This window comes from Dicentrarchus labrax, unplaced genomic scaffold, assembly GCF_905237075.1.
Source record: "Dicentrarchus labrax unplaced genomic scaffold, dlabrax2021, whole genome shotgun sequence".
Taxonomy (NCBI): Eukaryota; Metazoa; Chordata; class Actinopteri; family Moronidae; genus Dicentrarchus; species Dicentrarchus labrax.
Window position 1 is genome coordinate 18,633,929 of NW_026136701.1, and position 19,112 is coordinate 18,653,040.

A 19,112-nucleotide genomic window follows, 5' to 3' on the forward strand; every position below is an offset into this window, starting at 1 on the left:
GTGGGTAGTGTTAGCCACAGTTTCTACATCCCCCGCCTTGTTTTGTTCTGGCTTGGGCTTCCTTGATTACTAATGCTTATGCTAAACATTAAATCTACATTTGTGTGATTTATTATTGAATTATGCTGTTAGGTCCACTGCCGTCACACCTTAAAAATACAATTCAAGTTTTAATTTAGCACAACCATATTCCTATATTGCCTAAACCTCAAAAAGGGGGAAATCAACATATCATGTTACCTCCCCGCCAAAATAATCTGCATAAAAGACACATTAATCATTGCTTGCATTGCATACTAAGCTCTATTACAACAAAAAAGTAAGAAGGCTTATTATGTTCAAGCTGCATAACAGTTCTCCACCATCGTCATAAAACCTCAACTTGGTATTTACTGCGATGTTTGCACGGCTGACTGTGTACAAAAAGAATCAAGAGTAATGCATTGGGGTCTGCTGGGGTTCTTATCTGATTCTTCCAGGTTGGTACCTGGCAGTGAATTCTGACCGAGGAGATCAAAACAGCCCTGCTGCCGTGCAGAGTCCCACCATGAAACAGGCCAGTGCCACCTGCACACTACAATTCTACTACAACATGTTTGGAGAGGGTATGTTTTGCACATGCACCTGTTTCATGCATCCATTAAAATGACATGTTCTTGTTCTCTTCGTATGTGAGTGTCTTTCTGTAAGCAGTCTTTAACCTTTTACGTTGTTACAGACATAAAAGAGCTGAGTGTGGTGTTAAAGGAAGGCTCCAGGACCACCACACTGTGGTGGCTATCTGGTAGCCATGGAGACTTGTGGCGTCATGGTGAGGTAATGGTTGGTCGAATGCCTCAGGACTTCACCATCCTGTTTGAAGCCTCCCGGACCTTCACCAAGCCTGGGCACATTGCCATTGATGACATAGATTTCACCAACTGCACCCTGCCTAGTAGGTTCCCTGCTCTACATGCACATGTACATGAAAAATACATATACGTGAAAAATATTTGGTTTTCTTCTCAGAGCCCCAGCCCCTGTGTCCAGAGAATATGTTCACGTGCAACAACAGTGTATGTGTGGAGCACAACAGAGTGTGTGACTTCAGCGATGACTGTGGGGACTGGTCTGATGAGAACAACTGTGGTGAGATATCACAAACAGTTAAATATTAGAAATACTGAATTCACTTTAAATTCAAATAGTAGCTGCACACTATACAGAATCCCTGTGTATTTCCCCTTGTACATTGTTTCATAATTTCCCTTAAAAGGCTTCAATGTAAGATCAATTTTGTTATTGGGTAAGAGCTCTATATATGCAATTGTAAACATTAATAAGTTTAAGGATATTTCCATGTAACACTTTATTGGGATAGTCTGCCTATAGATATTTGTATTTGTTGAGATTCAGCAACCGTTTCTGATAGAAGTATAAGTTTTAGTTAGGTTAAGACATCTTAGTTAGTGTATGTTCATGAATCACCACATATACATTACAGATGATCTGTTAAACATCTACAGACCAAGTGAAATAATTTAAATCTATCTATAGGTGGACTATGCAAATAAAGTGTTACAATTTCCCTCTTACCTGATGATGATAATAATAACAATGTAGAGTCACAAGGTGTTGTGGAGCGCTGCAGCTTTGAACAAGGCCTGTGTTCCTGGGCGGACAGTGACGTGGACACACCTGGAGCTCAGTGGACACATCACAAAGTACAGGAAGCCTGGCCCAATCATGGCCCTCCCAGGGATCACACCCAAAACTCTGATGCAGGTAGTAGACTCTTTGAGTCGAGATAATTCTTATGACTCCTGACTCTGACTAGATGGTTTCTTCTCTAATCAGTAATGCTAAACTTTTTATTGTATATGTGTATAATTTTATTATACAGGTCACTATGTGATACCTGGGACTCACCTAACTGAGAGGGGCCAGACATCAGAGATGTTCTCCAAAACTTTACTACCCAGCTCCAACTGCACTGTGAGTATATGTAGATGGTTATAGCACATTTCATTTTGAAGTCTTATAAATAAATGTGTACATGGTTGTCTTAAACTTGTAATATAGCAACAAGACTTTTAACTTATTTCAATAAAAGCAAGCGTTGAATTTTTGTTTTCAAAGCACATCATCACCTTCTTTTCTGTACATCACTGCGCTGTGATGACTCTTACTGCGTCTGTGTAGGTGAGATTCTTCTTCTTCAGCCTGGATGATGCGGCAGCCAGACTGACAGCCCAGTCCAGGACACTACGGTCTGGTAGTGATGACTCTGTGTTATGGCTCAGTGAAAACTCACAGAGTTACAGCTGGCGGAGGGCAGAGGTCACATTCTCCTCCTCAGACAATAGCAAGGTCGGTGAGGACACAGACAGTTTAATTAAATGACAGATGCGAGCATCAGTCAACCAGTGCATTCATTATGAAAATGTTTTCAGGTTGTTAACTCTATCAAAGATAAGATTTTAAGCTGCTCTGATCAGTATTTTAGTATGAATAGCAACATTTAGTGTATTATTATTACCCAAATCTACAGTATTACCCAAGCTACAAGGGGAGTGAAAATGGAAACCGGAAAAAAACACTATCACAAATTTGGCCATGACTTTACTTTGACACTTTCTTTATGATGACTTTTATCACTGATGTTTCATAATACCAGAAGTAAACGGAGGGAACAAGGTCAGAATGTCAGAATGTTTTTTTTTCTTCTCAGATTGTCTTCAGATATGAGCGAGGTGAAGGTCACAGAGGGCTGGTTGCACTGGACGACATCTCTTTCTCCAGGGAGTGTGTATTTGACCCTGACAACAACAAACTGCCTGACACATCACCCACCTCTGTCCCACTTACATCTTCAAACACACCCACATCTCCAGCTACACCCTCAACCTCGATTGCACCGACCCACCCCTGTCCGGTAAACTACCTGACGCAACAAGCTCATGGCTACAAAATGAATCCATAAAACAATTCTGTAAACTTGTTGAAAATAGTCTATAGCTACTGTCCTCTTTCTTTGGTGATGCAGGATAATGAGTTTTTCTGTTGGCGGTCATCTGGAGAAGTGTGTATCCCAGAAACCTTACAATGTGATTATCATCTAGACTGCCCCCAAGGGGAGGACGAGGATGGCTGTGGTGAGCTACGGGTTGCATTCATTATATCTATCTAAAGCAGGCTGTAGAGACCTACAGTTCAAATGCTTCTACCACTGTGTCAGAAGAATGTGATTTTATGTAATTTTATCACATATAACGTCCAGGTCAAGGACATGCAAATTTAAGAGCTTTTTTTGTCTTAAGGAATCCCCTGATTATTATTAGGTTTCAAGATTATAAAGTCTTCATAGTCAATCAATGATCAAACTGGGATTACTATAAATTACAATCAATAAAAAGTAACGTGTACTTTTTGACCTTTGTTTTGCCTTTATTTGACACAGACAGCTGAAGTGAGATAGGAAAGGGGGGGAGAGAGAGAGAGAGAGAGAGAGAGAGGGGATGACATGCAGCAAAAGGTCACAGGTTGGAATTAAACCCAGGATGCTGCAGTAAGCAGCCAGTAACCTAATTTACCAGGTATCGTGATTAGCTGCATGCTGCTGTTTTGCCAAAAAAACAGAGCTCAAACCAGTTGTGGCTCTGCACTCTTTGTCACATAGAGACTGGAAAGATAAAACAGCAAGAGAGCTGTATCTAGTCAAAGCTAGCTCATAGGATAACCACAACTGGATCAAATTGTTTTAAAGTAGCATGGCATACAAGATATCTCTATAGTCTAGCACAGACATGAAAGTCGATTGCACAGTTTTCCATTTCATTTGTACAAATATTGTTTAATTTCTGTGTACATTTTACGTTTATATCATAGTTATATTTGAAGTTCCTATGTCGATTTTCTCTGCTGCACATGATGTTACAAAAAGCAGATTACTGTAAAACATTTGTCAGAAACATGATTCATGAACTAATACTCACCTCCCTTTTTTCCCAGCAGTATTACTCACGCCTTGCCTTAAACTTACAGGTCAGTGTACATTTGAGAGTAACCAGTGCCAATGGGCTGACACCAGTGATGGTCAGAGCAGTTGGCAGAGAGAGAAAGCCGGTAACGATAGCGAGCCGTCCACTGATCACACTACAGGCACAGGTGACTTTAGTGGCTTATTGAATAGTTTATTGATTTTATGGACCCACAGCACAAAAAAATAATTCATAACATGTTAAATGACGTGGCACTGAAATCATCATAACAGTACTCTTCCTCAGCACTTTAATCTGAACGTTTAAGAGTTGTTGATTTAGGATTTCCCTCGTTCTCAGGCTACTACATGAGAGTGAATTTCAGCCAGGGGTCCACACAGGTTGAGGCCAGACTCCAGAGTCCCCCACTACCCCCTTCGTCCCTCTACTGCCAGATTCTGTAAGTCATAACCAAGACATTTTATGGCCACATTTCTCTTACTATCATCCAGAATCTCTGTAGAATATTTGTTTTTATACAGAGTTGAATATTTATCGTATGAATTGCTCAATGCTCCCCGCCGCCTCTGCCTTTCTACCACGCAACTCTCTTCCCAATCCAACACTCTCCCCTTCTTCCTTCCTTCTTTCCTAAACGCAGGTTTCACTTCCACATCAGTGCAGAGAGTGCTGGGTCACTCAGAGTGCTTATGCAGCAAGCTGAAGGGAGTGAAGCAATCCTGTGGTCACGCAGTCACAACACTGTCTCCCATTGGACCCAAGAGCATCTGTTTCTAGGCCCGCACCAGCAGCATTATAAGGTGTATGCTTGAGACATTTTAAAGAAAACAGCTAAAGAAACTATATATTTTTTCACTGTCAAGGCAGCTTGTGGTGGTTTTTCCTTTTAATATTTCATATATCTGTATATTCACAATGGATTGAGATCTAATATGTATGTATAGGCCTTTGTACAATATGTTTTGGAACGTGTAAAATTAGAAAAACGTTATGTACAGTCCTGTTATTCTATGAGTATTTAATATATTGCTTAATTTGTATGGTAATACACTTAATTGCCAATGTATTAGGTACATTTATCTAAAACTAACGCTGTCCAATGAAACACACCTGTAATAAATCTGCTTTTAATGTTCAGTTTTTGAGAGGTGTTCTGCATCTACAGTTGTGCTACGTTGTTTCTAATATTTTTTCCACTCATTTATATCAATAAGAATAGAGTAAAAGTCAATAAAGTTGAAACGTCACCTCTCTAAAACATTTTCACCAAGAACTGAACACTAACTTTCATGAAGGTTTGATTTACTGCAGGACTGTTGTACTGCATTAGTTTTAGCCCTTTGTACCTAATAAACTGGCAGCTGAGTTTATATCCTCATTGTATATTACTACACATAATATATTACTCCCATAGGCTGGCTCACAAACAGGGTGATTTATGGAGAAAAAATAGGTAAAGCAAGTACTTAACAAAACAAAAAAGGAGTATAGGATGTGATTATAAGTAGTGTAAGGTGTGCAGGAGTGTGAGAGTGGTGTGTGATTGTTGGAAACAACCCAAATCAAAATATGTCCATGTAGAGGATGTTTGACGTGCAGTAAGTGCAATGCAGTGTTTTCTATCTACAGTATTTACTGTTGAGGACACTAATCCTTCAAAATCCTAAATGTAATCATTTCTATTATTAGGTTTGGTTCAGCAGCACCAATCAAGTGAATCAGACTGCTGGAGATCACATTGTTGCTGTGGATGATATCTCTTTTCTGAACTGTGAAAAATCCTACCAACCACCTGGTAAATAAGATCACATCTTACATGGGAATTCATAGGAAGGGAGTAATAGTGGTGTGCTTTATAAACTGTCTACTTTATAAAAAACCTGTTTGGGAGTAAAGTTGACTAATTTTTCAATGTTCTTTCCCTCCTCAGCCCTGTCTTCCTCTAGCTGTTCTTTTGAAGAAGATCTGTGTGTTTGGGTGAAGGGGGCTGAAGATGAGTTGTACTGGCTCAGCAGGTCTGGTCCCACTGAAACCCCCAACACCGGGCCTGCAGGAGACCACACTACCGGCAAAGGTCACATTTATTTTAGACTATCATTAGACAAGCAGACTGCCAAAACGTTATACAAATAACTAAATGGTAGTGTTTTGCACTTGGATTCCATTTAGTACTGAAAGTATTATTCAATGTGTTGAGACATTTAAAGCAAGCGTTTGTGGCCTTTGTGACAAGTGACCATTACCACAAAGAGAGAGGAGTCATACATGTCAGTCACAGCCATACTGGTCTTATATTTGTAAATGAGAACTGTTTCTCAAGCGATTTATCTGCTTAAATAGAGGTTTTAAAAAAACTGCTCGTACCAGAAGGTCACTTAGTCATACTGGTCATAACAGACCAAGTGAGGCGTCAACACAAAATGTACTGAATTGAAAATTTTATTTCCTGTGAATTCAACTTTTTATTTGTGAGAGGAAGATCATGTTTTTTTCTACTCCTAAAAGTTACACAGTCTTGCTTTAAAATTATGACAATATTACAAAGATTAGCCAGCCTTAGACAGCAAAACCTAATAACTTACTGAACAATAACAATGTTGTATGGTAGTGGTTCCCAAACTCAGGGCAGGGGCATCCCAATGTTTACAGGGTGTCTGCAGAGTGTTAAAATGTCTAGAATCCAATAATCTGAATTTTAAGCCATAAAACATTTTAAAAGTTGATTGTATTAATCAGAATCAGGTTTATTGCCAAATAAGTTTTCACATACAAGTAATATGCCTTGGTACATTGACGCACTTATGAAATTGAAGTTACTTTTATAAAGTTGCATTTTTCAGTCTCAGTCTTCAGTAAATTGGATATTGGATATTTAAATTTGCATTGATCATGTTGCAACAACTACAAAACAAAACCCACATGGAACAAATACGAAAATATGAAATTCCTTCATATCCTTTGCAAGTATGGACGTAAAAAGTCTGCAGAAACTCTGAAAAAGTTGAAAAATACACATTTCTTTGTGTCAACAGTCAGAAATGTTTAAAACTACTCTCTATTTTGTTTCACAGGGAAGTACCTTTACATCAAGAGTTCCCCACCAAGTGTAAAAGGAAACAAGGCCCAACTGAAGTCTCCGCTGCTGCCACCTGCTGACAAAAACGGATACTGTGTCACATTTTGGCACCACATGTTCGGAGCTACGGTGGGCTCCTTGAGGATGCTTCTGCAAACAGCAGATCCCTTGAAGAAAACAGTGGTAAAATATTCATGAAATTAGTTTAATTTATTTTTTTGCCAAAAAAGAGAAGGCCACATTTTCTTTATTAATTATTGTGTTTGAGTCTGGACACATTACTTCCCTTTACTACAATGTTAGAAAAACGGCCTTGAGGTGGATTGAGAAATATTTGACTGTTCCCACTGAATTCCGACTCTGTTATTATACTTTTCACATAGTTGTGAAATGCCGATTGCAAAATAACATGAACGCATTGTATACTGAGGGCAAGCTGCACAGTTTCAGTGCATACCACGGTGTTGCAAAAACCTCCTCACATCCTCATTGTGACAAGTGAATCAGCCTCCTGTCTTTCCTGTAGGTGTGGCAAAAATCAGGAAACCAAGGGGATGAGTGGCAGCTGGTGCGGATCCACGTGACCTTGCAGAAAGTCCACCAAGTGATTCTGGAGGCTACAGTTGGAGGAGAGGCGGGAGACATAGCCATTGATGACATCTCCCTCATCAGTGGACTGTGTCCTACCTCTGGTAAAGTGATTCATTGTGTAATAATTTTCCAAGTAAGAGATGAGTAGAATAACTGTAGAAAGAGTGTCTCTTGCCACATTTTCAAAAGCTTTCCCCAGTCAATCATATTCTCTCAACCACATCTTCCTCCTTTCCTTGCTTTAATAGACAATAATTTAAATAAAAGAGTCCATCTCCCTCCATCAAATGTTGGGCGATATTGAGTGTATTCATACACGTAGTCCTACATTTAAAGGATAAGTCTGGCTGTATTGTATGTTTTTCTTATTGTCAGCAATCCCATGAATCCATTATGAGGAACACTTGTGAATTTTGGTCTTTTCTTGGCATTTGTTGAAAAAAGTAGAATAATATGAGCCTTTTTGAAGGATTATTAGTGGATGTCTTGACAGTGCAGAACTCGACAGTGCAGTCATAGACCTTTTTAATTACTTATTATTATGCATCCAGGACTTTCGTGGTCCTCAAAGAAAACAAAAGTAAAAGAGAACATTCTGTAGATAACCTCCTATTAAGTCCTTGTTTAACATCCCATTTAGATTTAGACTCTCATACACAGCATTTTAGCAATACTGAGTCCTAAACTCTGAGTTACAATTTTTATGCTTTGCAAAATGTACACATACTTCTTTATAATGTTTTCCAAAACCTGCTCTTGCAGATATGTGTGACTTTGAGGAGGGTAGCTGTGACTGGAAGCAGCACACCACAGATGACTTCGACTGGGTCAGACAGTCGGGCTCCACCCTCAACCCCAGCACTGGGCCAGACAGTGACCACACCACCAACACACCCACGGGCCATTACTACTTCCTGTCCTCCTCTGCTGCTGACCGTGCAGGCCAGACAGCTGAAATGTCTTCACCGCTGTACCCTGCAGGTGAAACAGTCACCAGTGTGTTCTCCACTGTTGCATCAATATTTCCTTTAAGATCTGCATGCTCAGATCAGCTTTATGCTGCCATAGATTAGCTCCGATATGGTTCTACTCTTGTTTTCCCACAATTAGCAAAACAGTACAACATATAGACTGAGGAAAAGAATATCTTGTATGTTTCACTGTTTATGTAGACAGTGTACTGCACCACATGCTGACTCACATCCAGATGGGGCCAACACGTTCAGGAAGTACAGTTAAATTTAGTGGCATCTAGCAGTGAGGTTGTAAGTTGCAACCAACTGATAACCCCTCGCCTCACCCTTCCCTTCCTAGCATGTAGGAGAAACTATGGTGGCTGTGAAACCAACAAAAAACACAAAAGGCTCTATCTAGAGCAAGTGTCTAGTTTGTCCGCTCAGGGATACTGTAGAAACACGGCAGACCCACTCCCTCTGTCACTAATTTTAAGGTTACTAAAGAAAACATACAACAAACATTGATATTATATTCCATTTCTGCCAATAGATCCTCCTAAATGTTACTGAATTAAGACATTTAAATGATTGTGGGGTTTGACCCATCAGCATGTGACAAATGTAAACGATCTCCTTTCTCTTCCTAATAAATTTTCTTTTTGTGTATTTAATTTACTGTGTATAAATTAATTATACTGCTGACATTTTGCTGATCATTTTCTAAAGTGGTGGAGGACGTATTCAGGATACAAGGAAGCATAAAATGGAAATACTCAATAAGAGTTAAAGTACCTCAAATTAAAGTAAAGTTCTTGACTAAATAGACCACTGCTTTTCTCTACAATAAAATCCAAATATCTGGACATGGAGGCAGTCAAATGTTCACTGGGGAAAGGCGCTGCTGTGTTGCAGTAACCCTTTAATATTTCAGTTATGTAATCATATTTGATCTGGTTTTCCTTCCTTTGGCTCTTCAGGCAAAGGAGCTTGTGTGCAGCTGTGGTACCACATGTACGGCAAAGGAATGGGGATGCTGAACGTTTACCAGCAGAGTGAAGAAGGGAAGCAAACTCTGATTTTCTCTCAGACAGGAGACCAGGGCCAGCTGTGGAGGTTTGCTCAGGCTTCACTTCTGCCTCGGACTCAGCCTTACAGGGTGAGTCACGAAGATCCGCCCAACACCTTCTGGCAATGCAGTCATTTTGGGGAAAAGAGTGGATACACGGGCAGCTGTGGGAGGTTACTTAATACATGTACTATTCATTTTAAGCTACTTGTACTTTACACGAGTGTTTCCAGTTTATGCTGCTTTATATTTTAACTTTTAACTGTGGACAAAAGCAGTAGTGTTTCCACCACCTTGTTTAATTGATTTTAAAGGTAGACACCAGTATTAATTTGGGACTGTTTCACCTCCAAATACAAAGTCCTTGTTGTATGTTTAAGTAATATTTTGAATGCAGGACTTTTACTTATAACAGTATTTTCACACTACGGTGTTCTTAATTTCAGTAAGTACCTGTGTACTTCCACCAGTGCCAGCTAACTCAAAATATCATGGAAATCTTACTCCAAATGGTTTTAAGCCACAAAATTTTATGAAATCATGTCTACAACATTAGGAACTTTTAAGCCCATCTTTCATGTCCCTAACTAGACTCTCCAAACCTCTGCACATAAAATTAAACTATATGAATCTTCAGATATTACAGGGAGAGTATGAGAACTGCTTTTTGTGATTTGTATATGAATCTATGACTTTAAAGATATTTAACGGCTCATTTGGGTGCACTGACATTCTATTAATTTAAGAAATAAGTCCAATTAGATTTCCATTCATTTGTTCATTCTTTTTTCGATAATAACAGATTTAATTGATTTGAGCATATAACTGTGTCAAACTGAGACTAAGATGTACAAAACTGATTTTAAGCTATATTTATATTTACAATTGGTGGTTTCCATGGTTACACTCTTTGTGTTTCAGATCGTGGTGGAAGGTGTGAAGGCTGAGCCCACAGAGGAGGGAGACATGGCTTTTGATGATGTTCAACTGACAGACGCTCAGTGTCCTCCTCCTGGACACTGTGACTTTGAGATTAACATGTGCAGCTGGAGCAACCTGGGAGGAGAAGTCGACCAGGAGGACTGGCTTCGTGGGAGAGGAGCCTCCCCAAATCCCAACACCGGACCCAGTGTTGATCACACCACCAACTCAACACATGGTAACCATTATTTTAGGTTTGAACAGGATGGATGTGAGTCCGATCAAATCTAATTTATAGAAACTTAATGCCACTGATTCCATTGTTCATCATGGCTGCATTTCCCCAAAGCTTTATGAGGTAATGAAGAGTGATGCGCTGTGCTCCTCTCAGGAGTTGGGGGAGTGTCTTTGGAGGGACAACTGGAGGGAGGGGGTGGGAATGTAGCTCCACCAACTCCTGAGTGAAATATTCAGCTCTTTAGCTGCTAAAACCTCCACTATGTTCACCAGCTAGTCTCAAACTGTGTCTCTCTGCTGTTTGATGCTCAGCAGGTAGTGTACAGTTTTGTTCCAGAGAACAGGATGAAAGTCCCCCTGCCCAGATCTGTGTCTTATGATAGATGCAGTTAAAACCACCACCTGACTAGACCTGAGTCTGACTACATTGGTAGATATTAGCTGGTCAGACAAGTGCAAGATTGTTGTTTTAGTGCAGCACACCAGCTGTACATGTTTGTCTGAAGCGATGTTGAGTATATCGAGTTCTTTCTCTCATTGTCTGTGAGTGATCTTGCCATGTTTCCACCAGGTTACTATCTGTATGTGGACAGCTCTGTGGGTGAGTGGGGAGACACATCCTTCCTGATCAGTGATGTCTTCCAGCCGTCCACTAGAGGTCACTGTCTGACATTCTGGTACCACATGTATGGCGACAACGTTGGGACTCTGAGGGTTTACATTAATGACAGGTAACTAACTGTTAATGTCTGAGGAGTAACAACATTACACATGAACTGTCCTCTGACAACATTCAATTTAAATTTTGTGTCTTGTCTCTTAGAAAAATGCATTCTGGTGGTTATGAAGAAGGGACTCTGAAGTGGATTGAGTCGGGAAACAAGGGAGACAAGTGGCAGGAGGCCAGAGTGCCTATTAAACATAAAGAAGCATTCTGGGTAATGGGAGCTTACGATGGATTTGATCAGAATAAGCTTGATGTTAACATCCAGGAGCTTTTTGATAAAACTTAAAGGTCCAGTGTGTAACATTTAGGAGGATATATTGGCAGAAATTTAACATAACATTCATATATATATCCTGTAATATAAGTATGTAAGTGTATAATTACCTGAAAATAAGAATCATTGTGTTTTTGTTACTTTGGAATGAGACGTTTATATATCTTGTGATAGTGATCTTCACGGATCATTTTTAACACATTAACCAAAAACAACTGCGTTTACTCTTCTTAATTCTGCTCTGCTGAATTTGACCTCTCTCTTTTTTTGTCACAGTTTGTGTTTGTGTATCAGAGGGGGATGAATACAGGTGGGGACGTTGCTCTGGATGATATCACCGTCCTCCCTGGCAGCTGCTACTCGGAGCCACCCGTTGACCCTCCTGGTGATGATAATGGTAACCTCGGACCTCCCTTAGCTACCTCAACTAAGCAGACAGTTATTCTTTTAGCTGTGAGAAAGAACTGTGTTCTAATCCTCCAGAAATCATTAACCCCTGTCTAGATATTACTGTAAACAACTATTTGTAGAAAGTATTTGCTAAGGCTATGGGTTTAAATACACATTTTATCAGTAAGTTTCTCTATTTTATCAACATTTTCTATAAATATTTTGTATGCATTATTGGACAATAACTTTTTCTATATTTGAAATGCTCAGTAATTTCCTCAAACAGCTGAACACTGTAGTTTTTAACGAACATTACACAGAGAGGAATAAATAGTGCACTTGTTAAGAGCTATTTTCATCCATTAATGTATGTGTTTAGTTATTTGCGGCAGCAGGACGTGTGTGCATGTCAGATTGTGTATTGTCAGACTTATAATAATAATCTATATAAACCACTTTAAAGGACATGTTGCTTCATGACAAATAAAAGGTTTTAAAACAAAATTTCAACCACAATCATATAAGCAAGAAAAATAGAGGAAATTAAAAGCAGTTCAAAGAAAAATACATCTCTTAAAAACTGATAAAAGTAAAGGGACGTAAAGAGATCACTGACCTGATTTCCTTGATTGTGTGATTCTAATAGTTATTGGACAATAATATAACTCAATGGCACAGAACGATAAGATATATCAGTATTTAAATACACAGGCAACACTTGTTAGTGGGATAAATTCATTCTTTGTTTTGGTCTTGGTTATATTGAACATTATCAGTTGTATCTTTTAATAAATAATAATTTTGGAACCCTATTAGATATTTTTTCACCTTCAAACTGTAAAACTTATAAAGGAGTTGATGTCAAATGTTGTGCTCTCATCGAGTTTCTCTGTGTGTGCAGACATGTCCGTAGGTCTGGCTGTCGGTCTGACTCTGCTGGCTGGAGTCATCGTCGCCATCTTCCTCTTTGTGCTGAACATGAAGCGTAATACAATGTACACAGTTCTTTAAATACAGAAATAATTGACACAATGCACATAAAAACACTGAAGAATACTGATTTCAAGTTGACGTTTCTGCTCAGGAATCAACCGACAATTTTCAGTAACGACGCAATTGACCAGGCCTCTGTGCTCGACCTCTTTGACTGCAAAATAGATGTAAGTAAACGGGATTTGGTAACAGAACATCTTGTTCATCTTCCACAGAGTTCAGATGTTCAAAAAAATATTTGTTTCCTTCCAGGGAACACAACAAGGACCTGAGTCGGAATTTTCCTTCTTCAACAAAATGTATGACCCATCGCCACATGTAACTGACAGCACCGTGGCTTCATCCGATGCTTGATGAACTACAGTGAAATAAATAAACGATAACCAGTTTGTAAATGATGCCTGTGTTCTTAGAGATATTTGTTGTCCATTAAAAACTATTATTTAGAAAATGAAATATTGATGTTAGTGTGAAAGTTTGAAAATGGATCAACGTTGTGAGCCTTTAGTTTTAATAATGACAACTGGATTAATAATTATATGAACATAATTATTTCTTACCTGGAAATACTGACAGGCAGAGCAACAAACCCTGCAGAACTTTGAAAGTGTAAAAGCCATTTTTATGAAATAGAATTTAACAAACACCCTTTTGTAACTGTTGTTGTTTTTGTTGGTTGACCCGGCAGAACCGGCAGAACCAGTTCTCCTGTTGAACTAAACCTAAGTAGTTACTTTAAGAAGCTGTACATTGTAAAGGTGACTGTCTGCTGAGCATAGAGAGCTGAAATTACAACTCTGTTTGTTTACCAAGTGTATATTTACATATTAAAATAATTTAATTTGTTCACAGAAAATCACTGAAATACAAACATGTAAAGATGTGCACATAAAGCTCAATTATTTTTCATTATTGAATTATTCTTTCTCCCTTCACAAGGGAAGTATGTATAAAACGTATTAAAAAATGTCTAATTATAATACAGTTCTGGTTAGTTTAAACTATAGCATGCATTGTATTTCATGATCTTCATAGCTCCAAGCGTCATGTTTCTTAAAATAAAAGTCTAATCTTTATTTGTAGAGGGACGAGGAATTGAAGCTGAAAAACAATTGCAGTGGAGTAAAAATATATATTGTAATGAAAAGGTAATAATGGAGTAAAGTATGTGACCTCAGATGTGTACAGTGCTTCTGGTTTGATAATGCTTATGAAGGGATGTATATCTTCAACCTTCTCATAGACCAAACACTGCAAACTTGTTTTTCTAACTTGCATAATGTAAACAGAAAGATTTTCTTACTCTTTCAGGGGGAATCAGTTTTGGTGTAACTTACTAGATGAAATAAATCTGTGAATAATATTTGGTCTGCTCTCTTTCAGGACTTTTCTTTAACTGATTCCAAACTTATCTTAGAAAACATATGTAAGTTTTGCTGATACAAACTGCACCTTTTGTAATACCCATTTAGAAAACATTGTTCTCTTGTTGTGGCATTTATTAATACAGTTACACATTTTGGAAAGACTAATGTAATTAAAAACAAAACGTAAGTCCAAATTATCCAATGTTAAATTATGTTTATAATGTTCTTATTGTTATATATTATTATTATTATTATTATTATTATTATTATTATTATTATTATTATATATACACAGGTGCTTTTTCTCATGAGTAATAATATTCATGTTACAAGCATAACGTCTTTGTAAACTGTAAAATGTGCTCACTACATATTATTATGTTCAATAAATAACATTAGTATAAAAACAAAGTAAAACTGACATCACTTAAACAAAGAGTTGGCACATTCCACCACTTCCTGCAGTGGGAGTGGACTAAACCATGTGGACCGTTCGGAGGGGGGTGGGGTGTGTCCGAAAGCCTCAACTATTGTTTTAGATACAAGAAAAATACTTTGTCGGGCTATTTATTTAACCAACAGCGCTACATAACTTACGAATGCTAAAAAAAAAGGTAACATTTCAAAACTGTCGATAAAAAGAAGAACATTTTTTTTGGAGGACCCTCCCCACATTTTGCGCCCTGGTAGATTAGTGCCAAGATATTGCCCCTCAGTACAACGCCCATGTCATCGTCTTCCTCATTTATTTTACTTGCATTAAACTACTAAAAAAAAATAAATATATATATATATATATATATATATATATATATTTCACATTTCTGTCTAAACGTTTGTCTCTCTCTCTCTCCAGCAGCCACACTTTCCTTACACAGGCAGAAACTAGAAAACACGTTGCTTTAAACGCATTTTAACGGCTAACGGGCGACATGTGACGCTCAACGGCGTCATCGAACGCACCAATCACGTCGCGTGTCACTGAACACACACACACACACACACACACACACACACACACACACATATACACACACACACACACACACAGAGAGAGAGAGAGGTCCCCGGAAGTGCGAGAGAGGGAAGACAGCTCTGAAAGAACAATGGGAGTAGAAGTTGAGACCTTAAGACCTGGAGACGGTGAGTGTTTCTGCTGTTTTTTTAAAACTACTCAAGTGATCCGTGAAGTTTAATATATACCCTGTTTTAATTAAATATATAATATGTTATTTTTTTTAACCGACGTTTTTTCTCTCCGTTCAGGAAAGACGTTTCCGAAGAAAGGCTCCACTGTCACCGTGCACTACACCGGTGAGACGTCTCTAAACGTTATTTAATTCACTTAAAACAGACAAACCGGTAACATATAACACATATAAACGTGTGTGCGGTGTTTTAAGAGGCACTGTGTGTGTTTCCCACCGGGAGGAATAACACCGATGCCGCTTCTCTTCGTGTCCGATGTTGAGACTGAACAGTCGGGATGTGTTTTAGCTTTTAGCTCCGATCCCGTCTCTGTCCTCAGATATAACGTTAGGTAAAGGTAGGAGATAGATTGACCAGCAGCCGTGATACCTACGGGTTGAGACATCGTTTCACATTCAGTACATTCAGTACATTCAGTATATTCAGTACATTTAGTCAGAAACCCTCCGCTGTTGAGATAATTCGCCATGTTAGCGGTTATCTCTTGGTTTCAGTGTTTGTGCTAAGCTAATTAAGCTAACCGCTCTCTGGCTGTGGCTTCTTATTGAATGTGGACAATGTTCAACTTTATTGTGTTTATAGGGTGTAGACTTTATATACTATAGCTTTCTGTTATGTTCTTGTTTTATATATATATATTTCTTTTTATTATAAAATAATAATAATTTTGTTTTATTTAGTTATATTTGCTGTTTGCACTACACTCTGTGCTGCTGTGAATGTCTCCTACAGGGATCAATAAAAGGAACCTCTTACTGCCTAATTATGAGCTCTGGCTAATGTATCTAACACTTAATCACATTGTGTTCAAATTGTTATAAAAACACAAGATTAGTGTGGAGAAATGGTGTAGCCACAGAGTGCTAACAACGTTGTTTATTGTTATTTTTTGTTGTTGTTGTTGTTGTTGTTTTTGTTGCACAGGCACGCTGACCAATGGAAAACAGTTCGACTCCTCCAGGGACCGGGGGCCCTTCAAATTCAAAATTGGAGCCGGTCAAGTAATCCGTGGTTGGGATGAGGGTGTTGCTCAGGTATGGAGAGGAACTTTGAAAAGGCACTTCAGAGTTTACACGCCAAGATGAGCTTATTGATCTTGGGGGTTTTTACTATTCAGCCCGTTTTTAAATAGTCCTGGACTATTTAAATATAATATTAATATTATTTTTTTTAGCTCCTAATGTGCAAGACAGTTCAGCTAAAATAATAAATACCTGCACCACCCGCAATGCCATGGTGTTTATGGACATTAGGTCAGCTGTGGACTGTCGGTACTAAGCAGAGCGCTGACTCTTTTAATTAATCAGTTTCAGCACAGAAGTCAGATCATTATTTCATCTCTTGTTTATTCTCTCTTGACAGCAGCCTGATGTCTGCAGACAGCTGACTAACTTAGCATTAGCTGCCCTACACTGTAGCACTGTTGTGACTCCTGACAGCTGATACGGCTATCCCTTACAGTACTCCTATAGCTCATACCAGTACTGCAATAACTGGATTTTCACACATTTTCCGCATTGTGCATAAACATTTTTAAGTAATTCCAAGTAAGCAGATTATATTGATGTACCACCCTGCCTCTATTGTATAAAATAGTTGTATAATGTCTGAGATCGTGGTTATCTCAGCTTGGCCTTACAGACTTCATTTGTAACAGAAAGCATATGTTATAAAATGGGGAGTTGGAGGTGTTAACAGGCAGGGAGAGCTCAACCCATACTGGTGATTAAAAGGTTAAGATATCTCTGTTGTATTGATTTTAACACAACTGTTAGTTATTAAATTTTATCTAACTTGCTCTTCTCTTCCTCCACAGATGAGCGTCGGTCAGTTGGCCAGGTTGACCTGCTCACCGGACTTCGCGTACGGCAATGAAGGGCACCCACCGGTCATCCCCAAAAACGCCACTCTCATCTTTGAAGTGGAGCTGCTGCAGTGCTGAGTGTTTTTTTAGGTTCAGAGTTTCATTCCACCCACATCTCTGACACAAATAACTGCTTAATTAAAGGTGCTGTCGGTAGCATTTATAAACATGAATAAATAGTTGTTGAAAGAATCCTGATATCTTCGCATAATTGAGATAAACGACAAACAAATGAAGCCATTTTAATGCCAGTGGTATTGTTGGTGCTAAGATGACACTCGGATCCCAAAAAAATGAATAGTATGACGTTTAGGGAAACACTGTATGCTAATTGTTTTCAAGGATTTATGTGGCCTCCATTTTTTACATTTGTCTGATGAATCTTTAACTTATTCTACAGCTGTTAGATAGCACATCAGATATATAATGGAATAAGAGCAACAACAGAAGGAACATTAGGGCTGTTCTTTCTTTTTTTTACGTGACACAATCTAATTGAATGACAACCAAATCTTAACCAGCGGCTCTAAATCTGCAAACATCTTTATTTGTTTATAAATGTTTATTTCAGTGTCTCTAATGCAGCGTTGTTCTAATTATTAATGACAAAAAAAAAACATGCACATGAAACACCTTTTTTAATGAAGAGCTTATTTGTGTTTTCCAGCCAACATTTATCCCTTCAGTAGACGCATTGAGTTGACAGTTTTGACGCAATGTAAGGCAACACTTTATATATTTGGAAATAATAATGGCTTAATTGGTGATTTAATTTCATTCCTCCTCCAGTCCCCTTATACTATACTCTTGGGTCTTTTTGTCATAGTTGAGGCCTCAAGTGTCCTTGGTTTTTTTGGCATCTGGAACATTTGTTAATGTTTTATTTCTTAATTGTGCCATTCTTTAGAAATTGTCATTAAAAAGAAAGTATACAACGTTTATGCTTCATTCATTATTTGAGATGATTTAGATGTTTGAACCGGTGGTTGTGAGTGACTGATGCATCCGAACCAACGCTGGCTGTTGTGTCCTTTTGATCCTTCAGACTAGCAGTGGTTCTGGCCGTTCCCTTATTGCCTTTGAGGGCTTCAGTGATGTGTTCATGTGCACTATATTGTTGTCAAACTGGATTCAGCGCTGTGGGTGTTTAGGTTTAGTCTGAGGTTAAAATGGCCCCTGGGACTGTATTAGTGTGTCACTGTTGCAGCTGGTCGAGGTGGAGATCATTTTATAATATTTCATGGATTAATCTGCCTTTTATTTTCAAGGATTACATACTTAATTTCTTTAGTACTATTATTTAGTATGTTTATAGTGTATTAATACTTAGGGATAAAAAAAAAATAATCTGAAAATGCCTTCACAATGCCTGATGTGTTTGTTTTTCCAAACCTCCAAATCATTAAAAATACACTAAAATGATAACAAATAATTTAAAGAAAAAGCAGCAAATCCCCAAAT

General features: G+C 38.4%; 2 protein-coding genes across 2 annotated transcripts in view; both read left to right on the forward strand.

Annotated features, from left to right (window-relative positions):
- The window catches only part of si:ch211-106h4.4 (MAM and LDL-receptor class A domain-containing protein 2), a 29,296-nt gene extending 14,722 nt beyond the window's left edge, over positions 1 to 14,574 (forward strand). Inside the window, exons 28-51 of the mRNA XM_051408379.1 lie at positions 480 to 605; positions 719 to 934; positions 1,009 to 1,128; positions 1,603 to 1,764; positions 1,883 to 1,974; positions 2,182 to 2,349; positions 2,711 to 2,914; positions 3,026 to 3,134; positions 4,024 to 4,146; positions 4,320 to 4,419; positions 4,621 to 4,780; positions 5,670 to 5,775; positions 5,911 to 6,054; positions 7,052 to 7,239; positions 7,583 to 7,748; positions 8,410 to 8,628; positions 9,581 to 9,759; positions 10,591 to 10,828; positions 11,399 to 11,558; positions 11,651 to 11,765; positions 12,105 to 12,225; positions 13,120 to 13,213; positions 13,303 to 13,378; positions 13,464 to 14,574. Of these exons, the coding sequence (XP_051264339.1) occupies positions 480 to 605; positions 719 to 934; positions 1,009 to 1,128; positions 1,603 to 1,764; positions 1,883 to 1,974; positions 2,182 to 2,349; positions 2,711 to 2,914; positions 3,026 to 3,134; positions 4,024 to 4,146; positions 4,320 to 4,419; positions 4,621 to 4,780; positions 5,670 to 5,775; positions 5,911 to 6,054; positions 7,052 to 7,239; positions 7,583 to 7,748; positions 8,410 to 8,628; positions 9,581 to 9,759; positions 10,591 to 10,828; positions 11,399 to 11,558; positions 11,651 to 11,765; positions 12,105 to 12,225; positions 13,120 to 13,213; positions 13,303 to 13,378; positions 13,464 to 13,565 (3,488 nt within the window). The 3' untranslated portion in view covers positions 13,566 to 14,574. The remainder of the gene's footprint in view (positions 1 to 479; positions 606 to 718; positions 935 to 1,008; positions 1,129 to 1,602; positions 1,765 to 1,882; positions 1,975 to 2,181; positions 2,350 to 2,710; positions 2,915 to 3,025; positions 3,135 to 4,023; positions 4,147 to 4,319; positions 4,420 to 4,620; positions 4,781 to 5,669; positions 5,776 to 5,910; positions 6,055 to 7,051; positions 7,240 to 7,582; positions 7,749 to 8,409; positions 8,629 to 9,580; positions 9,760 to 10,590; positions 10,829 to 11,398; positions 11,559 to 11,650; positions 11,766 to 12,104; positions 12,226 to 13,119; positions 13,214 to 13,302; positions 13,379 to 13,463) is intronic.
- Positions 14,575 to 15,565: 991 nt separating this feature from the next.
- LOC127365409 (peptidyl-prolyl cis-trans isomerase FKBP1A-like) lies at positions 15,566 to 18,590 on the forward strand. The gene is made up of 4 exons (XM_051403448.1): positions 15,566 to 15,721; positions 15,845 to 15,892; positions 16,712 to 16,821; positions 17,604 to 18,590. Exons 1-4 carry the CDS (start codon positions 15,685 to 15,687, stop codon positions 17,727 to 17,729), a joined length of 321 nt encoding a protein of 106 aa, XP_051259408.1. The 5' UTR covers positions 15,566 to 15,684; the 3' UTR covers positions 17,730 to 18,590.
- Positions 18,591 to 19,112: the final 522 nt, after the last annotated feature.

Excerpts from the sequence above, each read along its gene's own strand:
- LOC127365409 (XM_051403448.1), top strand. The coding sequence starts at position 15,685 with ATGGGAGTAGAAGTTGAGACCTTAAGACCTGGAGACG. Across the intron at positions 15,893-16,711 it reads TGTCACCGTGCACTACACCG|GCACGCTGACCAATGGAAAA; the intron begins GTGAGACGTCTC and ends TTTGTTGCACAG. Across the intron at positions 16,822-17,603 it reads GGGATGAGGGTGTTGCTCAG|ATGAGCGTCGGTCAGTTGGC; the intron begins GTATGGAGAGGA and ends CTTCCTCCACAG.